This window comes from Bos mutus, chromosome 22, assembly GCF_027580195.1.
Source record: "Bos mutus isolate GX-2022 chromosome 22, NWIPB_WYAK_1.1, whole genome shotgun sequence".
Classification (NCBI taxonomy): Eukaryota; Metazoa; Chordata; class Mammalia; order Artiodactyla; family Bovidae; genus Bos; species Bos mutus.
In genome coordinates, this window is record NC_091638.1 from 7,987,535 (window position 1) to 8,006,024 (window position 18,490).

Below are 18,490 nucleotides of genomic sequence, written 5' to 3' on the forward strand. Positions count from 1 at the left end.
AACCATATCTTACTTGAAAATGTCAAAAGTCTATTAAAGATTTTGAAAACCCACAAGAAACAAACATGTTTTAAAACATGGAATTACATGCTTTTTTAATTGGTTTTCAGCAGCGTGGGTAAATGAATGACACTGATGCTTAGGGGAGAAAAGTAGAAAGAAAAAAAAATTAACCAGTAGCTTTTTATCACCATTCTTTAATAGCTGACATCTTAAGATGTTTCTGAAATGAACAAATTAAAGGTATTGTAAATAGCAATCTGAATAGTCAACAGTAACTTTCTTATAGTCTTATCAACTGAAATAATAGAACTTTAAACGTGACTTAGCTTTCTACCTTGTCACATTAAACCATAATCTTCTGTTACCCATTCATTTCTTGAGTGCCTGCCTTTACGCGCCAGGTGTGTGATCTAAGTTTTCAAGTAGAGTTATTATTCAGGTTATGTCACTCTATTTACTTGTCAACAGTAGTTAGAGCAGGACCTTAAAGAGGTCAAAATTAAATTAATATTTCGATCCAAAATGATTGTAAAACATACCAAGGTCATGAAACAAAACATTACTGAGACAAGTTCAATGCTTAAAATACTCTTTCAAGGATAAGCGATAATATATACATGCATTTAGAGATATATACATTGGATTGTGGTCGCTACTCTTGACAAATCTTCTCTTCAGATGCACTTACAAATTCATGATAACACCACTGATATAGGACTTTCTAAAAGCTTTTAAAATCCTAGTTAGGAGATAAGTGACTTGCCACACAGTAAGACAGAAAAACAACTGATATACATTGTTAATTTTTTCAAGTAATGTTATGTACAGTTTTATTGCCAGTATATGCACAACAGTAAGCATAGAACTATAAATACACAATGTAATTAACAGTAGAAAACAAAATTGTTACAGGTAAGGGGGGGGGGTGATGTAGAGAAACTATTTTCCTGCTGCTAGAACAAAAACAAAGGAAGGTAAAAGCCTATGACAAATCATCCATTCAGTACTCTTGTCTTAAATTCTTTACATACATTTCTACATTTTTTTTTCAATTAAACAAAGAAAGTACAGATAACTCTGTTAACAATAGCAAATTGCTTCCCTAATAGCCATTTGCCTTTCCAGTCAAATTCACTTTATGTTAAGATCAAAAAAAAAGTCAAGGTAAGAAATCATTAGTATCCTGGTTCCATATGATCTAATCTGCCTTTCACCAAAAACCGGTAATTTTTTAAAGTTGGCTGCACATGAAAATAAGAGGTGTAGCAAAAGGTGATTAAAAAATTTGCTAAAAAGTAACAGAAAATCACCCTTTTAGTAGTTTTCCAAAAGACACTATATAGGCAGCAGCTCAGTTAAAAGTATTAGCCCTGAAGAGGTAGAGAATTTGAGCCCATTACATGAAGATATTAATAGCCTTGGCACCATCTTCTCTCTCATCAGGATCAATGTTTTCAAGTAAGACAATTTCATGGCAAAAGGAAACCAGGTTCCACCATATAAAGAAAAGGTGCTGGTTGACTCCCATTCGCGATCATTAGTTTGTTCGTTAAATGAGAAACAGAAGACGGTCAAGGACACACATGCACTTGCTTTCTTTTTGTCTGTTTCCATTATCAAGTTTATTCATAAGTGAATTTGATATCAATAAATAAAAAAGCATCATTCACAACCAAGATAAACAAACCAAAAAACCCTGCAATGAAACCTTCTACTTGAATAAGTAACAAGAAAAACACAGGCTGATGATTTGGTGCAGCTTTCTTAAGGGATCAGAGAGGGGACATGGTTTTAAATAAACGTGGCAAGGTCAACAACCAACAAATGATACCAGCTTTACAGAACTGGCTGGTTCTGTAAAGTTTCTTTGAGGTCTTAGTTTTAAACTACAGATCACCCCAAAGAAGTTGCAACTAACGACATGTATCACCATCACACCAACAGGGTCCAGCTGGAGTTCAAATCAGTCCTGCTTTGTTTCACATCATTTCAGTATTTCTAGCATAGGACATGATACGGAACAAAACTTAAAGTAGCAATAAAAATACTATTCTGCATTTGAATAAAGGCCAAAAAAAAATGTTTTAGACTGTTAAACTTTAAAGCTTTAAGCATTCCTGTTTAACCAGCATTAAAAAAAAAAAATTATACAATTGTAACACTGGCAAAGGTTAATGGGAAGACAAAGAAGTACAAACGTGTGAAATGATGAGTTAGATTAAAAATTACTTTGTATTGATCAACTGATGTTAATACTGCTTCTTCTTGAATTTGGAACAACTATTGTAAAAGTTACATGCAGACTGAGGATAGTCCTCTGTTACGGAAAATACAAAACAAAACAAAAAACTAAAACTGGGAAACAGTGGTAAGTTTCAAAAGATGTATCTGAAAATTTCCTTTCATTGATGAGGGTGGTCTGTCTGTCCTTTCTTTGAGAGACCTGGTTCACTTCTGTCAGCTTCACTAACTTTGTCCGGAAACGTCAGTAGTGGGGTCAACTCCTCCAGAACCTGTCTGTGCACGTTTGATGTACAGATTCAGTAGCTTCATCTGCAGATTCAAGCCAAACACATGTCATTTGAGCAAGCTGCTCTAAATTATCCTGAGATGCTCATTAAAAAAAATTATACACATATGCAAGCTTCAAAAGGTATTTTAGACTGAGGAGTTATTATAATGCACTAGTTATTGTTGATAATTAAGAATTAAAAAAAAATTTAAGTCTTAGTTTTGTTCATGACTGAGTATTCTAGCATGCCTTTTCAAAAACTGTTAAAGTGATTAACATATAACACTTAAAGAAGTCATCATTAGGACAAAAATGGTAAACATTTGCGCATTATGTGCTATACAATATGCTGCCTTACATTCTATCTTTTTATCTTCACAACATTTTAGAGATGAGGAAATTGAGATTCAGGATGTACCATCCCTGCCGAAGGTCAAAAGGGTAGAGAGCAGTGGGCCAGGAGACGAAATTAGGCTCTTGGGTTCCAGCACCGAAGATCGCAGACAACTATGTCATTACTCTCCTAAGAGGTATGTTTTTGATTTCTCTGTCATTTTGCAGTCTGTACTGTATGAGATCATATTTTTATAGTTTGGAATCAAAGCACATACAATTCTGTTTTTTACTTTTTGTTTTTTTAACCAAATGTCATTCTCAAATATTTTTCCCACCTTCTTATTGTCTTCACATGCAACATTACTACTGGCTGCCTAGTATGCTGATAAAGTGATGAATTTTAATTCTTCTACAGATAACTTTGGCTTATCAGGACCTAACTTTTCACAAAACTCAGAAAACTTTTTCCTCTGAAAACCACGCAGTTGTTCAAAATTTTCTTTTCTTAACATTTATGCTTTGATCCAATGGTTTAACCCAGCATCCATGGCATTCAGTGGCTCACTGAACCCTCTGAAACTAGGTGTAAAATTTTCTGGATAAGTTTATTTTTCTTGAGATGCGATTATACCCAAAGCTCAAAGTGGTCTGTAATATAGAAAAGGTTAGGAATCACTGCTTTAATCTATCTATAACTTGTATAGGTTTTAATGTAAGGTATACATTTGAGTTCTTTTTCCTTTGTATGTATTTCTTATTCCCTTTTGCTACTTAGAAAATAATTTTGATTATAGTAATTACAATTGTTAGGATTTGTGGAAACTTTTTAAATGAAGGTGAGTGTCCTGCTAACTGGTTCATAAACCATAATTCAACAATCATAGTTTATCCTCACCCTTTAGAACAGATTTAAGGTTTTGATGATACCAAAGAAATGAAGAAAACAAGACCGATGTTTTTTACATCTTAAGGACTAATTGTAAAATTTATTTTAACATGTCAAATAAAAATTAAACATTTATGGTGACCATAGTAAGAGCAGAAAGAGAATGAGAACAAATATTTGATTATTGTAATTCATAGGGGAGAATTTAAAAAATGTTCTAGTGTTCCATAATTTGGTACATATAAATCCATGAATATACAACCACACTTTATTCTGTTTTTCTCTTTTTTCGGCTGCACTATGTGGCGTGTGCCATCTGCGGCCCCCAACCAGGGGGAGAACCTTGTCCCCCTACAGTGGAAGCACAGACCCTTAACCACAGGACATCCAGGGAATTTCCAACTGCTACTTATTCTTTTCCCCTTTTTCTATTTATTTTTAAACAGTCATAGGGGTAAGAACTGAGTGTAAGAGTGGGAAGAGTGAGCTGGTGATCAGGAACAACCAGAAGCAGCAGACATTTTTTTCACAGCAATCTACCAACTATCCTACAAACCGCTGACTTCACTTGAGTGACAGACGGGAAAGTACAGATAGCTAAACTGCCAAGGGTAAGAGGACTTAGGCTGGATGCTTAAAGCCTAATTAAAAGTCAAGTAACAAATTACCCTTCAACACACATGAAGAAGTACATTTTGAAGAGCGCCCCATGGCCACCATCTTTAGGAGAGAGCAGCCCTACTTACTTTACTGCCAGTGAGCTGACTGAGATGTGGTTTTAGTTCATCACCAATTACTGCATGAACAGCCACCAGGCAGAAGACACAAGCTTTCCGAACACTGCTTTCCGAATTATCATAACCCTGGGAAGAAATCCTTGTTAGTACTCCTGCAGGATCTGAGAAAAGCACCATGGCACAGAAACAGAACTACAACTCAGAGAGAAGATGTTAAGCGTGCTGACGAGAGAGTTTTACTGACTGGGTGAAGTTAACTTTTCACCTTTTCAGGCAGAGACGTCCCTTTCCCTCCTCCCTTTCCCCTTGAGCACTCCCACTCCACTGTCAGCCTTTTTTATCAGGGTCTTTCTTATTTAGCCTGGTGAGCTACAATCTCTGGCTCTGAGGCCACCCTAGTGCCTGCAAAAGTCTCTGAATTAACCTTTCTAAAGCCTTCAGCTTTAGGGTATTTAGCAGCTCCTCACTAATGAATAAAACCTAACCTCTCTGGCCTAGCAGTCAGGGTACTCCTCTAATCCAGGCTGAATTAAATTAACATCTGGCCCATCCCTACCATTACTCTAAGTTATTTATCCAACAAACATTTATTCATGTCCACTACTGTATGTGTGACACACACCAATTATGTATATTCTGTTCTTAGCACCAAAGCACAGATAAAGAAGGAAGACATTTGGATCTTATCTTCAAGGACCTCACAACTTAGTAGCTGCAGCTTAGAACAGAGTCACAAAGCTAATACTATAGATGCACAAAGAAACGAATGATGGCATCTTACACACACACTATTTAATACTAGTCATTAAAATTATACTATAGCACAGTATTTATTAGAATGGAATAGTAAAAGGTTCCATTCTATGGAAAAGGTTCATAGTCTTTGATTAACTTAAGCAAAGCATGTCACAAAATAAGATCCCGTTTTTGTTAAAGAGTTTTTATATGTATGGGTTTGTATGCATAGACAAAACCACATTAAATGCTCCGTTACCACACTAAACAGTTAAGTTTTATGTTATGTGTATACTACCCCCCAACCCCTACACACACACACACACACAGAGCTAGCTATCGGAAGTCTTTTGCTCTGAACACCCCAAGACAGCAGGAAGCTTGGTCATGACACTGGCCAAGTACCTAAAATAACTGAATCCCCAGTGTATCAACACAGCTTCTTTCTCCAAGTTTTACTGCTTACCTGTATTAGGCCTGGCATGATCTCTGGCAAAAGCAGGTTAAGCGTTTCCTTGGACACTCTCTCGATTACTTTTGTTTGCATTTTGATGGCAGCCAGGTTGATGGGGTAGTCTGCAGTCTGGATGATGGGACACAGCACTTTGATGCACTGCTCCGGGCTGATGGAAGTGGCCAACACTGATGCGGCCTCCTCAGCAGATCTCACCACCTAGGACAGAGGGCAATACTGAGCAGGGAAGTGATTCTGTAAAATGTGTGCTGTGTCCTGGGTGTGCACATTTCATGAAATACATAATACAACGTGGGATCTGGAGTTTTCTTTGAAAACATGAAAGTAACTAAACGGATACATGGGGCTTTATTATATCATTCTTCCTTCTTCTGTGTTCTCTCTCTTTTTAAAAAATAAACAGCATGTATTTATTGGGTTACATTTTTGTTCAGTGCTGTAATATAGAAGGTTTGGCGATACCAAAAAGCAATTTCTGTGCCTGCAATCAAAAGGTTTCTATATATAAAAATATATGAATTTTGGGAGTTTGGGGACTATGTCTTTATTTTTCTGTACTCTCTTAATGCTGGCTTGGTTTAACGATTAAAGCAGTTTGAACACGATATTGTGGTCGAGTTCTGCAGGGGAGCGGAGGCTCTGTCCACCTAGACTACCCTGTCACTGGAGTCCTCAGATCAGCCATGCTGAGACCCTGCTCACTGTTAGGACCCTCAACTCCAGGATGGCTTGTGCCCCTTTTATCACATTATTACAGAATAAAATAAAAGTCATTTCATTAATATGTTATCAAATTAACAGTTTATTTCCCCTACTGTTCATAATGATTTTCTTTCCTTCTATACTGGACTTGGGCAGGTAAGATGCTGGTTTTGCAAGAAGAAAAAGTTATCTCTATTTTTATTGGACTCTGTAATCTCTAAAGATACTCTTGAAAAGATATAAAGATTACTGCTTCTGTGGCTATTTTTGGTATTGTCTCACTTATGCTCTCAACCTGAGAGGTTTAGAAAGGAAAAATGGAAAATACACTGGAAATCAGAAGCTGCTGTTGTTTAGCTGCTACATTGTGTCTCACTCTTGCGGCTCCATAGACTGTAGCCCACCAGGCTCTTCTGTCCATGGGATTTCCCAGGCAAGAATACTGGAATGGGTTGCCATTTCCTACTCCAGGGGATCTTCCCAACCCAAGGATCAAACCCATGTTTCCTGCATTGGCAGGCAGGTTCTTTACCACTGAGTCACCAGGGAAGCCCCTGGGAAGTCAGTAGACCAAGGGCTAATTTTGGCTGTAATAGCTTAAGGATATCAATTTTATCTTTTGTAAAAATTGGTATGCTGCCGGCCTTATTTGGCTCAGAAGGTGGATAACTAAACTACAAATATTACATAGTTTTGTTTTTTTTTTTTTTTTTTAAGGCTTCAGTAAGATGCCACAGATGTACCACTCAAACACCAGCTGGATTTTTTAAAACTGGATTAAAAATCCAGGTAGATTTAAAAGTTATGGCACATAATACCACAAGATTCAGTCATAGCTTCTGAAAGGTGAATAACTCAGATGGTTTTGATTTCTTCATAGCATCATCAAGATTTTCTTATTGTCATGTATGTGAAATGTGTTGTTTCAGCGTGGTTTTAGCTGCATTTCCCTAAAGATGAATGAGGCTGAGAATCTTTTCATGTGCTTATTGGCAACTTGTATATCTTCTTTTAAAGAAGTGTCAACTGGTCCTCTGCTCACTTAAAATTGAGTTATTTATCTTTTGATTGTTGAGGTATGAGAGTTCTTCATATATTATGGCTGTTATCAGACATGATCTACAAAAACGTTCTCCTATGTTGTGGGCTGTCTTTTTACTTTCTTGAGAGTGTCTTTTAAAGCACAAAGGTTTTTAATTTTGATAAAAGTTCAATTTACACCTTTTCCCTTGTTATCTCTGCTTTTGGCATTATATCTAAGAAACTACTGCCTAATCCAAGGTAACAAAGTTTGATACCTATGCTTTCTTCTGAGAGTTTTACAGTTTTGGTTCTTGTACTAAGCTTTAACCCATTCTGTCTCATTGCTGTTTTAACTTTCTTTTTTTTTTGACTTGGCTTTTGCTTATGTCTTAGAGACACCTAATGCTCTCTCTTAGAACTGCAGTCCCTATTTGAAACTGGCTTTTCTAATTATTTCTAAGATTTTAATAAAAGTCCTTATGATTGTCTCATCAATGCCATTGGTTATGGTGGGGATATCCGAACAATGAAGTAATGAGACAGATTTACAGGACTTTTTCAGGAAAGCTGTCCTCAGTGTTTTATTGAGTAAACTCTTTTAACAGATACTTAGCTCCTAAAGGCAATTTACCACTTTAAAATAACAATAATTATTTCCACTAGTTATTAAAAAAAGAAATCCTATTGGTAAATGGAAAGTGAAGTTACGACTGGTAAACTCTAAGTGGAAATCTAAAAGTGAATGAAAGGAGAAAATAAAATCAGATAAATTATATCCTGGAGTTAGCCTATTTGGGATAAAATGCCATGATATCAACATTACTAATTTAACAGAAAAGAACATATTTTTCTCTTTCAATTAGATACTACCTTGAACATGAAGCAGTCATAAAGAAAATGCTTGCCAAGGGCACTTTCCAAACACATTTATGTTTCATACAATAATATCAAAAGTACTGAGAACAAAATAATACTTTAACTGTTAGATAACTCACCTCCTTATGAGGGTCTTTATGTGCTTCCAGTGTTTTCATGACAGTCAATTCTGCATAGTTTTTAAATCTTGCTGGTTGATGCCTTAGGATTTCTCTTAAAACCTTCAAAGCCAAAGCCCTGATTGTAGGCTAAAAAGAAACATTTTAATGTTGTAATGCAAGAAAAGTTATGACCAACCTAGACAGCATATTAAAAAGCAGAGACATTACTTTGCCAACAAAGGTCTGTCTAGTCAAAGCTATGGTTTTTCCAGTGGTCATGAATGGATGTGAGAGTTGGAGTATAAAGAAAGCTGAGCGCCAAAGAATTGATACTTTTGAACTGTGGTGCTGGAGAATGCTCTTGAGAGTCCCTTGGACTGCAAGGAGATCCAACCAGCCCATCCTAAAGGAAATCAGTCCTGAATACTCATTGGAAGGACTGATGCTGAAGCTGAAGCTCCAATACTTTGGCTAGCTGATGTGAAGAACTGACTCATTGGAAAAGACCCTGATGCTGGGAAAGACTGAAGGCAGGAGGAGAAGGGAACGACAGAGGATGAGATGGTTGCATGGCATCACCGACTCAATGGACATGAGTTTGAGTGGACTCTGGCAGTTGGTGATGGACAGGGAGGCCTGGCGTGCCGCAGTCCATGGGGTCGCAAAGAGTCACACATGACTCAGTGACTGAACTGAATGCAAGGGTCTTAATATAGGTTGAGGGAACGGTAGAGAACTGCATAAAATATGTGGTATATTACATAATCAAGCTTTCACATCTCCAGCTGAAAACTACACTTCTCAAAGATACGAAGAACCACTAGCTCTATTAAAAAAAAATTTTTACTTCTGAACAATTGATTCAAATAGGCAAAAAAAGTTGCACATTTGAATAAAAATTTATGTCAGCAACGTTTTTCCTGTGGCTAATTGCTCAAAATCATTGATCTACTTGGTTGAGAAGAAAAAGTATTTTATGGTAAAAATTTCATGCACAATGAAGCAGCAGCAAAGACTCATTTCCCCAAATGCCAAATATGTGTAGTGTTTGATTAATAGGCAATGACAGGCAACCCAAGACACAAAAACAGGCTATTGTTTATATGTTCTGCTACTTACCTCTTTATCCCCAAGGGTTTCAAGCAATAAAAGTAATATCGTTTTGAAGTGTTCATCCCAAACACTGAAAGATTCTTCTTGTGTCAGTTTCATGAGTTCATACAGGGCGATTTTTCTTTCTTCTACGCGTTCATTATGGTTAGACAACTCTTTCAACAACTCTGCAACCAGGTCAGAATGGTCTAGGGAAAGATCTGTCATATGGACATGATGTTAATTCTGTGACTTTAGAGGGCAACTTTCACAAGGATGGGGATGATAACTTTATAACATCATGAGACACAGACAGAAAGTTGGTTATAAAAAAAGCAAAGAACAATGACTAAGATTGTTTTCCATTTGTCATCCCCAGAACCTCAATGCTAGCTTAAAACTGTTTATGATAAAAATTCATGAGAGAGAGAACTGTATAATGAACCCCCAATCATATTATGAACCCCTATCACCCAGACTTGAAGACTAAGATTTTACCATTCTTACATCATCTTTGCCCCCACCCCCACTTATTTTTCTCAAGTATTTCTAGCAAATCCCAAATGTATCATTTCATCCTTACTCACTTCAGCATGCATTTCTATGTTGTCATGCCAAGAGGCTCACAGGGTTTGGGTACTCCATTTTTAGCGATACCAATAGTGATCACTGGATTTAACCAGTAACAACTTGATCCCACCATTGTAAAGTTCTCTGTCTGTCAATCTCTGAATTAAAGATTTCACTTACTGAAGGGGTTGAATTAATTATTTTATTAGGAGTTAAAAATGTGTTGTAATTTTTCTGAGCGTGAGTTTGTCAGCTAGTGCTATTCTGATTACCCTGAAAAGGAGTTTAATATTTCCCTTTAAATTTCAGAGTCAAAAGTTTGGGCCCAGTGGTTACCAAAGAGTTTTCATTTGTTTCTGCTTTCTTTTTTAAAAGTGTAATTATGAACTCATTAATTTTCTGAATTTTAAGGACATGCTGGTTATTTTTCAACAGTCACCAGATAATGCTTTGAGTCATCTTTGTAGGAAAGACAATTCAATCCAAAAGTTCACTTCAGAACACTACAAAACACTAGAGTTCTTCCTAAATTCTTTTGATGATAAAATACATGATAAATTCAGGTTTTCAGGGACTTGGGCAGGCATCTGTGTGAGCAGAGCTTGTGCCGTAGATTCCGTTCCCTTCTAACCCCGTCTCTGGAATAAAATAACCACAGACCATGGTGCCTGAGCCTAGAAGGTCCACCTGGGTCACTGCCTCTCCAGGAAAGACGGCTGACACTGTGGAGCCATATGCTCTGTGGCTCTGCTCGGCACGAGCATTCTGGTCTTCTGGAGAGGGTCAGAGCCAACAAAAGGAAAGGTTCAAGAGGAAACTGCACGTTTTCCTAAAGTGACCTGGAGGTTGTAGTCTGCCAGATGGCTCACTACTGGTCCGTAAAAATAGACACTACTGTGCACATCCTGCTGGCTGGTTAGCCACGGACCTAGAGATACCAATGACCTGACATCACAGATCTCAGGAAATCTACAACTACGGAAAGAAAAGCTCTATTTCACTTAAGAGGATTCAGAAATCTGAAGAAAGAAAACCAAGCTGAACTACCAGAACAGATGAATTTTTTTCCCCCTTTTGGTTGCACCCCATAGCATGGAGATCTTAGCTCCTCAAACCAGGCGTTGAACCCTTGGCCCCACTCAGCATTGGAAGCGCCGAGTCTTAATCACTGAACCTCCACACAAGTTCCCAAATGACTTCTATTGGAATAAAACTAACAATGATAGGGAAGGGAAACTGAATCAAATAAAACGACAACACTTACCAACTATAAAAAAGGAAATGTGTTAGGACAACTTTCGTGGAACTATAGTAAGAGCACTAAGAACCTCTGATCCCCAAACACTCATATATGACAGCACAAAATGTGACTACTGAAATTATAACTTGAGGTAATCTGGAAAGAATGAGCACTGAGGAGAACCAAATTAGGATTTTGGAAAATTAAGAAGAATTTTTAAGGAATGCAAAGCAAAATCATGAAAAAATGAAATTTCAGTTCAAAGATCTTAATTTGGAGAATAAAAATAAACTTATAATAAATTCATCTGTTATAGACCAACATTAGAACAATGTTGCTGGTTTAAAAAGAACTACTGCAGCAGGATAAATACATCTCTACAAACTCCTCAAGAATCACTCCTGAGAACTTACATTATCAGACTTTCAAAGATGTTAGAAAATCATTCTGATTAAGAGTGTATTTTATTTCAGCTGAATAAAGGGAAATCTCAAGAAAACGCTTTGTTTCAAAGGAACTCAGTTCTCTTCTTCATGAATATAGGCTTTGTAATTACTCTAGAAGATAATTAGAAATGATTTGTCACATATAATGGTCTGGACAGATGACTGACAGGAAAATAATTTCTGCCAAAGAAAGGACAAATTATTTATTGATAAAGTATAGCCAACTGTATTTCCTCTTCTAACACAGAAAGGCATTGTGGTTCTGTGAAAAGAACAGAGGCTCATGAGTCTCAGCAAGCCTCTCTCTCTCAGCCTTTGTGGGACAGGAGCACACTCTTAATTACTGTGGAGGCTGGGTTTTCTTATCAGTAGAACTGGAAAACGGCACCCACCTCCTAGGGTCAGAATGAGAATCTAGGTCTAAAACATGAGTTTCTCTTGAATAACAGTATTATCCTCACCAGAGATAGTATATATTCTGGAATATTACAGTCCCTGGTGAACTTGACGAAGGTCATAATTAGAACTGGCTATGAGTGAGTTTGACTTGTTATTTTGATAAATCTATCACTAATGTATGTATCTGTCTGTGACATGTACAGAAACATCTGAGTAAGAGAGATACTTAATAAGAGTATCTCAGAGTTTTAAAACAAATTTTCTTTCATAGAAACTCCCACTTGAAGAAAATAGTTATTTCCTAACAAAGGTCCATCTAGTCAAGGCTGTGGTTTTTCCAGTGGTCATGTATGGATGCAAGAGTTGGACTGTAAAGAAAGCTGAGCGCAGAAGAACTGATGCTTTTGAACTGTGGTGTTGGAGAAGACTCTTGAGAGTCCCTTGGGCTGCAAGGAGATCCAACCAGTCCATCCTAAAGGAGATCAGTCCTGGGTGTTCTTTGGAAGGACTGATGTTGAAGCTGAAACTCCAATACTTTGGTCACCTCATGTGAAGAACTGACTCACTGGAAAGAGCCTGATGCTGGGAAAGACTGAGGGCAGGAGAAGGAGGGGACGACAGAGAATGAGATGGTTAGATGGCATCACCAACTCAATGGACATGGGTCTGGGTGGACTCCAGGAGTTGGTGATGGACAGGGAGGCCTGGCGTGCTGCGGTTCATGGGGTCGCAGAGAGTTGGATACGACTGAGCGACTGAACTGAACTGAACAAAAGTTTTAGATTGTAAAACAAAAAGAAGAGGGGAAATTTTACCTGGGGCCAGGGTATAAAAGAAAAGTCAAAACAGCAAAAATGAGGTCAATATATTAAACAGGATAGTGTCAGCAACATTCACAATAATGTCAAACAAAGTCTTCACCTCAGATTTTAAAAAGAAAACAGACAATAAATGAAAATAACTGCTGCACAAAGCCTGGAGAAACTACTATTTTGGTTTAGTAGGAGGCTTATCCATCTTTGAAGAGTGTTTATTCAACATAAAAGGTCCGGCTTATGTTTCAGAAGTCAATCAAGTATTACACTGTGAAGAAATAATGTTCTCAAGTTCAGAACTATTCAACCCAGTTTAGGTTTCAGCTAATTTCCAAAGATATTTTCCTTTAACAAATAGGAAACAGATGATCTTTAGTAAAGGAGAAGAAAATTAGAGTAGGGGGTGATCTTGCTACGCTGTCACAATTTTGGCTTTGTGATGTGATATTTGTGATATATCAAGTCTCTTTTAACATGAGAAGTTGGTAAAAACACAATTCCTCAATCTCATAAAATGAAGATATTTTTTCACTCATCAAAATTACGGGCCTGGAGACACATTCATGGTCAGAGTAAAGAGGGTTTCCACATGTGAGAAGGGGAAAGGCAGGCGTTTCAGAGTTCAGCCAGAACAGGAAGCGTGTCCCCATGTAGTGGCAACCAGGTGTGATCTGTCAAGAGCCCAAGCAGAAGAGCAGTGGGTGTCAGTGTCCACGTGGAAGGGGGAGCCCAGCAGGGTGAGGCATGCGTGTGTGCAAGTGAGGAAGTGGTGGTCGGGATGGAGAACAGGTTGCACACAGGAGGGCTGATCAAATAAGTAAATGTACTAAAGATAATGGAAGTCAGGCTTCTCACAGGAGTTATCAGCATGTAAAGAGAGAAACTAAAATTAATCTCATGGTGCTAGACTGCAATTGGAGTTATTGGTACAAACATACAGCTTTTGACAGATACAGAAATAGATATATATCAATGCATACATACTCCTTAGCTCTAGTCACTTAGAGGAAGTATATAACAAGTGCCCAAACTTTAGTCTTAAAAGATCAGTTCCTATTAAAGGAAACCAAGGACTGATCCTTGGACAAATGGCTAGTTCCAGGACTGAAGTAAGGACAGTGTAAGATTATGCTGTGTCAGAATGTAAGGATGGGGACATGTTAAAAGGACACAAAGCCAGCTTAAATGGGATCCTGGTGGTCAAGTCAAGGACAACTTGAGCATCAAAATAAATAATGATAATTAAACATTATAACCCATTGAATACAATAGGAAATTATGTGTCTATACGTAAATTATATGTCTATACTTTTAAGAAGGTCATGTTGCATTTAGTCTTCACGTCTCCTTCAGTGTTGAGTCCTTTCTTGGCTTTCATGACCGTGGCACTTTTAAAAACTAAAGGCCAGTTATTTTGTAGCATTTCCCTCAATTAAGGTTTGTTTGATGTTTTCTTATGATCAGATTTAGATTATGTGCTCTTGGCATCAGTATCACAGAGGTGACAGTGCATCTGTTGACTAACACATGATTTCACTTTGCCCAAGGTTGGTGATATAACCTTGATTACTTAATTATGGTGCTGCTCCTAGGCTTCTCCACTGTGAAGTTACTCATTTTGTAATTAGTAGGGTTTTTTTTTTTTTTGGAGAGGTATTTTAAAACTGTAAATATCCTGTTTCTGATTTGTTGTTGTTGTTCATTCGTTCAGTGGTATCCAACTTTTTGCAACCCCATGGACTGAACACGCCAGGCTTCCCTGTTCTTTACCATCTCCCAGAGTTTGCTCAAACTCATGTCCATTGAGTCGATGCTGCCATCCAACCATTTCATCCTCTGCTATTCCCTTCTCCCGCCCTCAATCTTTCCCAGCATCAGGATCTTTTTTAGTGAGTTGGCTCTTCACAGCAGGTGGCCAAAATACTGGAGCTTCAGCTTTAGCATCAGTCCTTCCAATGAATATTCAGGGTTGATTTTCTTTAGGGTTGATGGGGTTTGATCCTTCTCAAGGAGGAACTGTATTCACAACTTTTAAACTTTTGCCTGTTTTGAAATAATACTTAAAAAAAAAAGCAACCCTACACATAGACACACACATAGATGGGCGATGAAGCAGCTGTGACTGCTGTGCATAAATAATATAAAAACAATTAAGTTGTTAAAGCTAGGTCTCAATCACCAGGCTGCTGGTATGACTCAGGGATCCAAGGGCACTTTGCTGCTATGTCCAGTTTATTCACACACTCCTGTTATGCTGCTATTGTGACTAAACCTCAACAGCATAGTCAACTACATATGATAGATTAAAACACACCGAAGTGCATAATGGTCACAATTTTATAGATTCTTATGTAATTTAGGGAATTTGGTATATTGTCATAATTTTGCCTTTGTGATATTTGTGATATATTCAGTCACTTAATATGACATGTTGGTAAAAACATGATTCATCGACTGCATTAGTAAAGAAATACAGAAGTGAAGAGATCTTTCTACTCTTCAAAATCAGAAAAATTAAAAAACAAAATTGAGAGCTAATTTTTCAGTCTTCCTAACAATTAAAGAAAGGCTCATTAGGATAACCTATTTTATACCTATCACAATGATAAAACATAAAAACACTTAAACATTCTGGGTTGCTAAGGAAATCAGTACTACTTAAACTGGCCATGTGTTTTGAGTTGGTAACTGGTAGTAACTCTGAAAACTTAAGACTTACATATCCATTAATTGAGCAATTCTATTTCTAGAATGCTCTTAAAATTATCTGTGTATGTGCACAAAAGTTTATGCAAAAATAAGTTCACTGACAGCAACACTGAGGGAATAAAGGAATATCAGAAACTATGAATACCTAATCATGAAATCATGAGGCAGTGTTGAGGGGGAGACTTTCAAGTTTATCTACATTTAGTTACATATTACTAAAGATTACTTAAGCCTTTAGTTCAATAAAGAAGTAATGAATCACGTAATTTACAGAGGAAATATGCAATTCCTTATTATTAAAAACAAAGAAAATAAAAAAATACTATTTGCACTGTTTTACACTTTCTAATCAGTTTCTATACATCTTATCCAAACCTTACAGCATACTAAGGTCAGAAGGGCAGGTAAGATGGATCTCAGACCGTGACAAGTGAAGTGCAGGAAGGCCAACCAACCTCCCAGGTGAGGCAGCTTATTTCCTATATATTAAGAGCTTAGACCCAGACTTCCCTGGTGGCTCAGATGGTAAAGAATCTGCCTGCAATGCAGGAGACCTGGGTTCAATCCCTGGGTTGGGAAGATCCCCTGGAGAAAGAAATGGGAACGCACTCTAGTATTCTTGCTTGGAGAGTTCCATGGAAAAAGGAGCCTGGTGGGCTATATATATAGTCCACGGGGTAGCAGAGTCTGACATGACTGAGCGACTAACACACACACACACACACACACACACACAGAGCTTAGACCTAAGCCAACTCCAAATCTTAATTGTACCTTTTCCCATATTCAATCCTTGATTAAAGAGTTTATAACTTCACACTAAAGAATGGGTATCCCTTTAAAGGGTTTTGTCACTCCGTATAAAAATTAATAACTAAATGAAAATGTAACTGGTTTCAGTTGTTCCCGGGAAAACTAAAGTTTTCTTGATTTCAAAGATGCTCTTAGGAGGATTAACCTTTTATTATGAAGAAGAAAACTACTGAACCAATAGAAATGAGCTCCTAGAAGATGGCAGAGAACATTCCCACCCTCAAAGATCCTTCCTTTTTAGGGAATTACACAAAAAGAACGCATATATTTCTTTTGCATCATTGATTAGCAGTCCTCCGAACACAGATGGGACATACCATCAGGAAACTGGTCAGCATCATCATCAAACATGGCTTCCTTGAGGGCAGACTTGTTGAAGGGACTGATGCTATCTGAATAGTTATATGGATTATAGTCTCGAGAGCGTGGAGAGGAGTGAGCAGGCATTGAATGGAGCAGTGAAGCCTTATTATCAAGGGCTGTTTGGCTTGAGTCAGTAGCATCACCTCCTGCTCTTGGATCAGACATCCCAGGGCCGCCACACATCTATTAATGGGAAGAGGAATGAACAGCAAATTAAATCATTTCAAATGTCTGTTTGAAAGTCTAAAAAGGTATTTCCCTACTGCTTGAAAGGCTATTTTGAAAAGATAACAAAAACCAGCTGAAAAAATTAAGTCACAGAAATCCACATGATGATGAGCTAAAACTTACATTCAGAAAGTCAAAGTCTACTAGAAAAGATGTAAAGAAACCATAGCCGTAAGGGCAAATAAGAATCATGAAAGAATGCTGTCTCTAATGATTCCTACAGTTTCCTTATTAAGGGCGGGATCAAATATATACAATGTGATTAGCAAGTTTCTCTATGCCAGTAAAAGATCAAAACAACTTTCATTAGAAACACAGAACAAAAAGCTCCCAGATTTCATTATTAAGGTTGTAAATTCTACAATGACAATATGTTAATAAAGTATAAGAAAACTGAATTTAAAAAGGCCTACTTAAGGAACAAGAGGCCACACAGGACAGCATGACTTTTGGAATGCTGCATGATGGAGTTTGGGCACATTAACATAACTTATCAAAATACCAATTACCACCATCAGTATCACCATTACCACCATACAGTGAGCAACCATGTGCTATGCCAGTGGCAAGGTGTTCTACAAATATTCTTTAAATATTTATTGTACACGTATTCCATGCCAGGCATCATTACCAGCATTGAGAATATATTAGTTAACAAATGAGAGAATGCCGTCTGTCCTCATGAAGCTGACATTCTAGTCGAGGGACAGAGACATTAGAAAATGTCATGAGTGAGTTACATATGTGGTACAGTAGGAGGTGACTCTCCTATGGCAGGCAAGGGCAGTATTAAAGGGATCTGAGTGCCAAGGCTGCAGGTGAGTCAGTGTGGTTAGAGTAAGATTCACTGGGAAGCCATTGCAGCAAAGCTCTGGAGGAAACTGGCCATGGCTATCTGGAGTAAGAATGTTTAAGGCAGAGGGGGCAGCTAAGACAAAGGCACTGAGGCAAAAAGCATGCCCTGTACATTGAAGGAACAGCGAGGAGGCAAGTGGCTAGAGCAGAAAAGAGTAGTAGGGGATGAGGTTGGAGAGGTAACAAGGGAAAAAATTCTACTGTGTAGACTGCGGCTTGTATTTGAAGACAGACTAAACAGATTTCCTGATGGACTGAGTAGGGAGGATGAGACACAGAGACAAGATGAGGACAACTGTGTGTCCAAGGTTTTTGGCTGAGCAACTAGCATTGTATCAACTGAGACAGAAAAGAACAGTTTGGGGGAAAGATCTGGAGTTCAAACAGGAAGCTAGATGTATGAATCTGGAACTCAGAAGAGGTCTGGGCTAGATGGAATCACATGATTTATTATACGCATAGTAATTTTTTAAGGTATGCAGTAACATCCCTATTTTCCTTAGGCAGACATGAGGTTTACAAATGATAATCTGACTAGTGAGTAAATGGCACACTCACTCCTGCCGGAATCCAC

General features: G+C 37.7%; 1 protein-coding gene across 15 annotated transcripts in view; it reads right to left on the reverse strand.

The window, feature by feature from the left end:
* Positions 1-799: 799 nt before the first annotated feature.
* The window catches only part of CLASP2 (cytoplasmic linker associated protein 2), a 174,508-nt gene continuing 156,817 nt past the window's right edge, over positions 800-18,490 (reverse strand). For all 15 annotated transcript variants that reach the window (XM_070359942.1, XM_070359939.1, XM_070359950.1 and 12 more), the window contains 6 exons: positions 16,788-17,016; positions 9,506-9,699; positions 8,405-8,533; positions 5,676-5,882; positions 4,484-4,600; positions 800-2,556 (listed from right to left, as the gene is read on the reverse strand). In XM_070359942.1, coding sequence (XP_070216043.1) covers positions 2,470-2,556; positions 4,484-4,600; positions 5,676-5,882; positions 8,405-8,533; positions 9,506-9,699; positions 16,788-17,016 — 963 coding nt within the window. In that variant the 3' untranslated portion in view covers positions 800-2,469. The remainder of the gene's footprint in view (positions 2,557-4,483; positions 4,601-5,675; positions 5,883-8,404; positions 8,534-9,505; positions 9,700-16,787; positions 17,017-18,490) is intronic.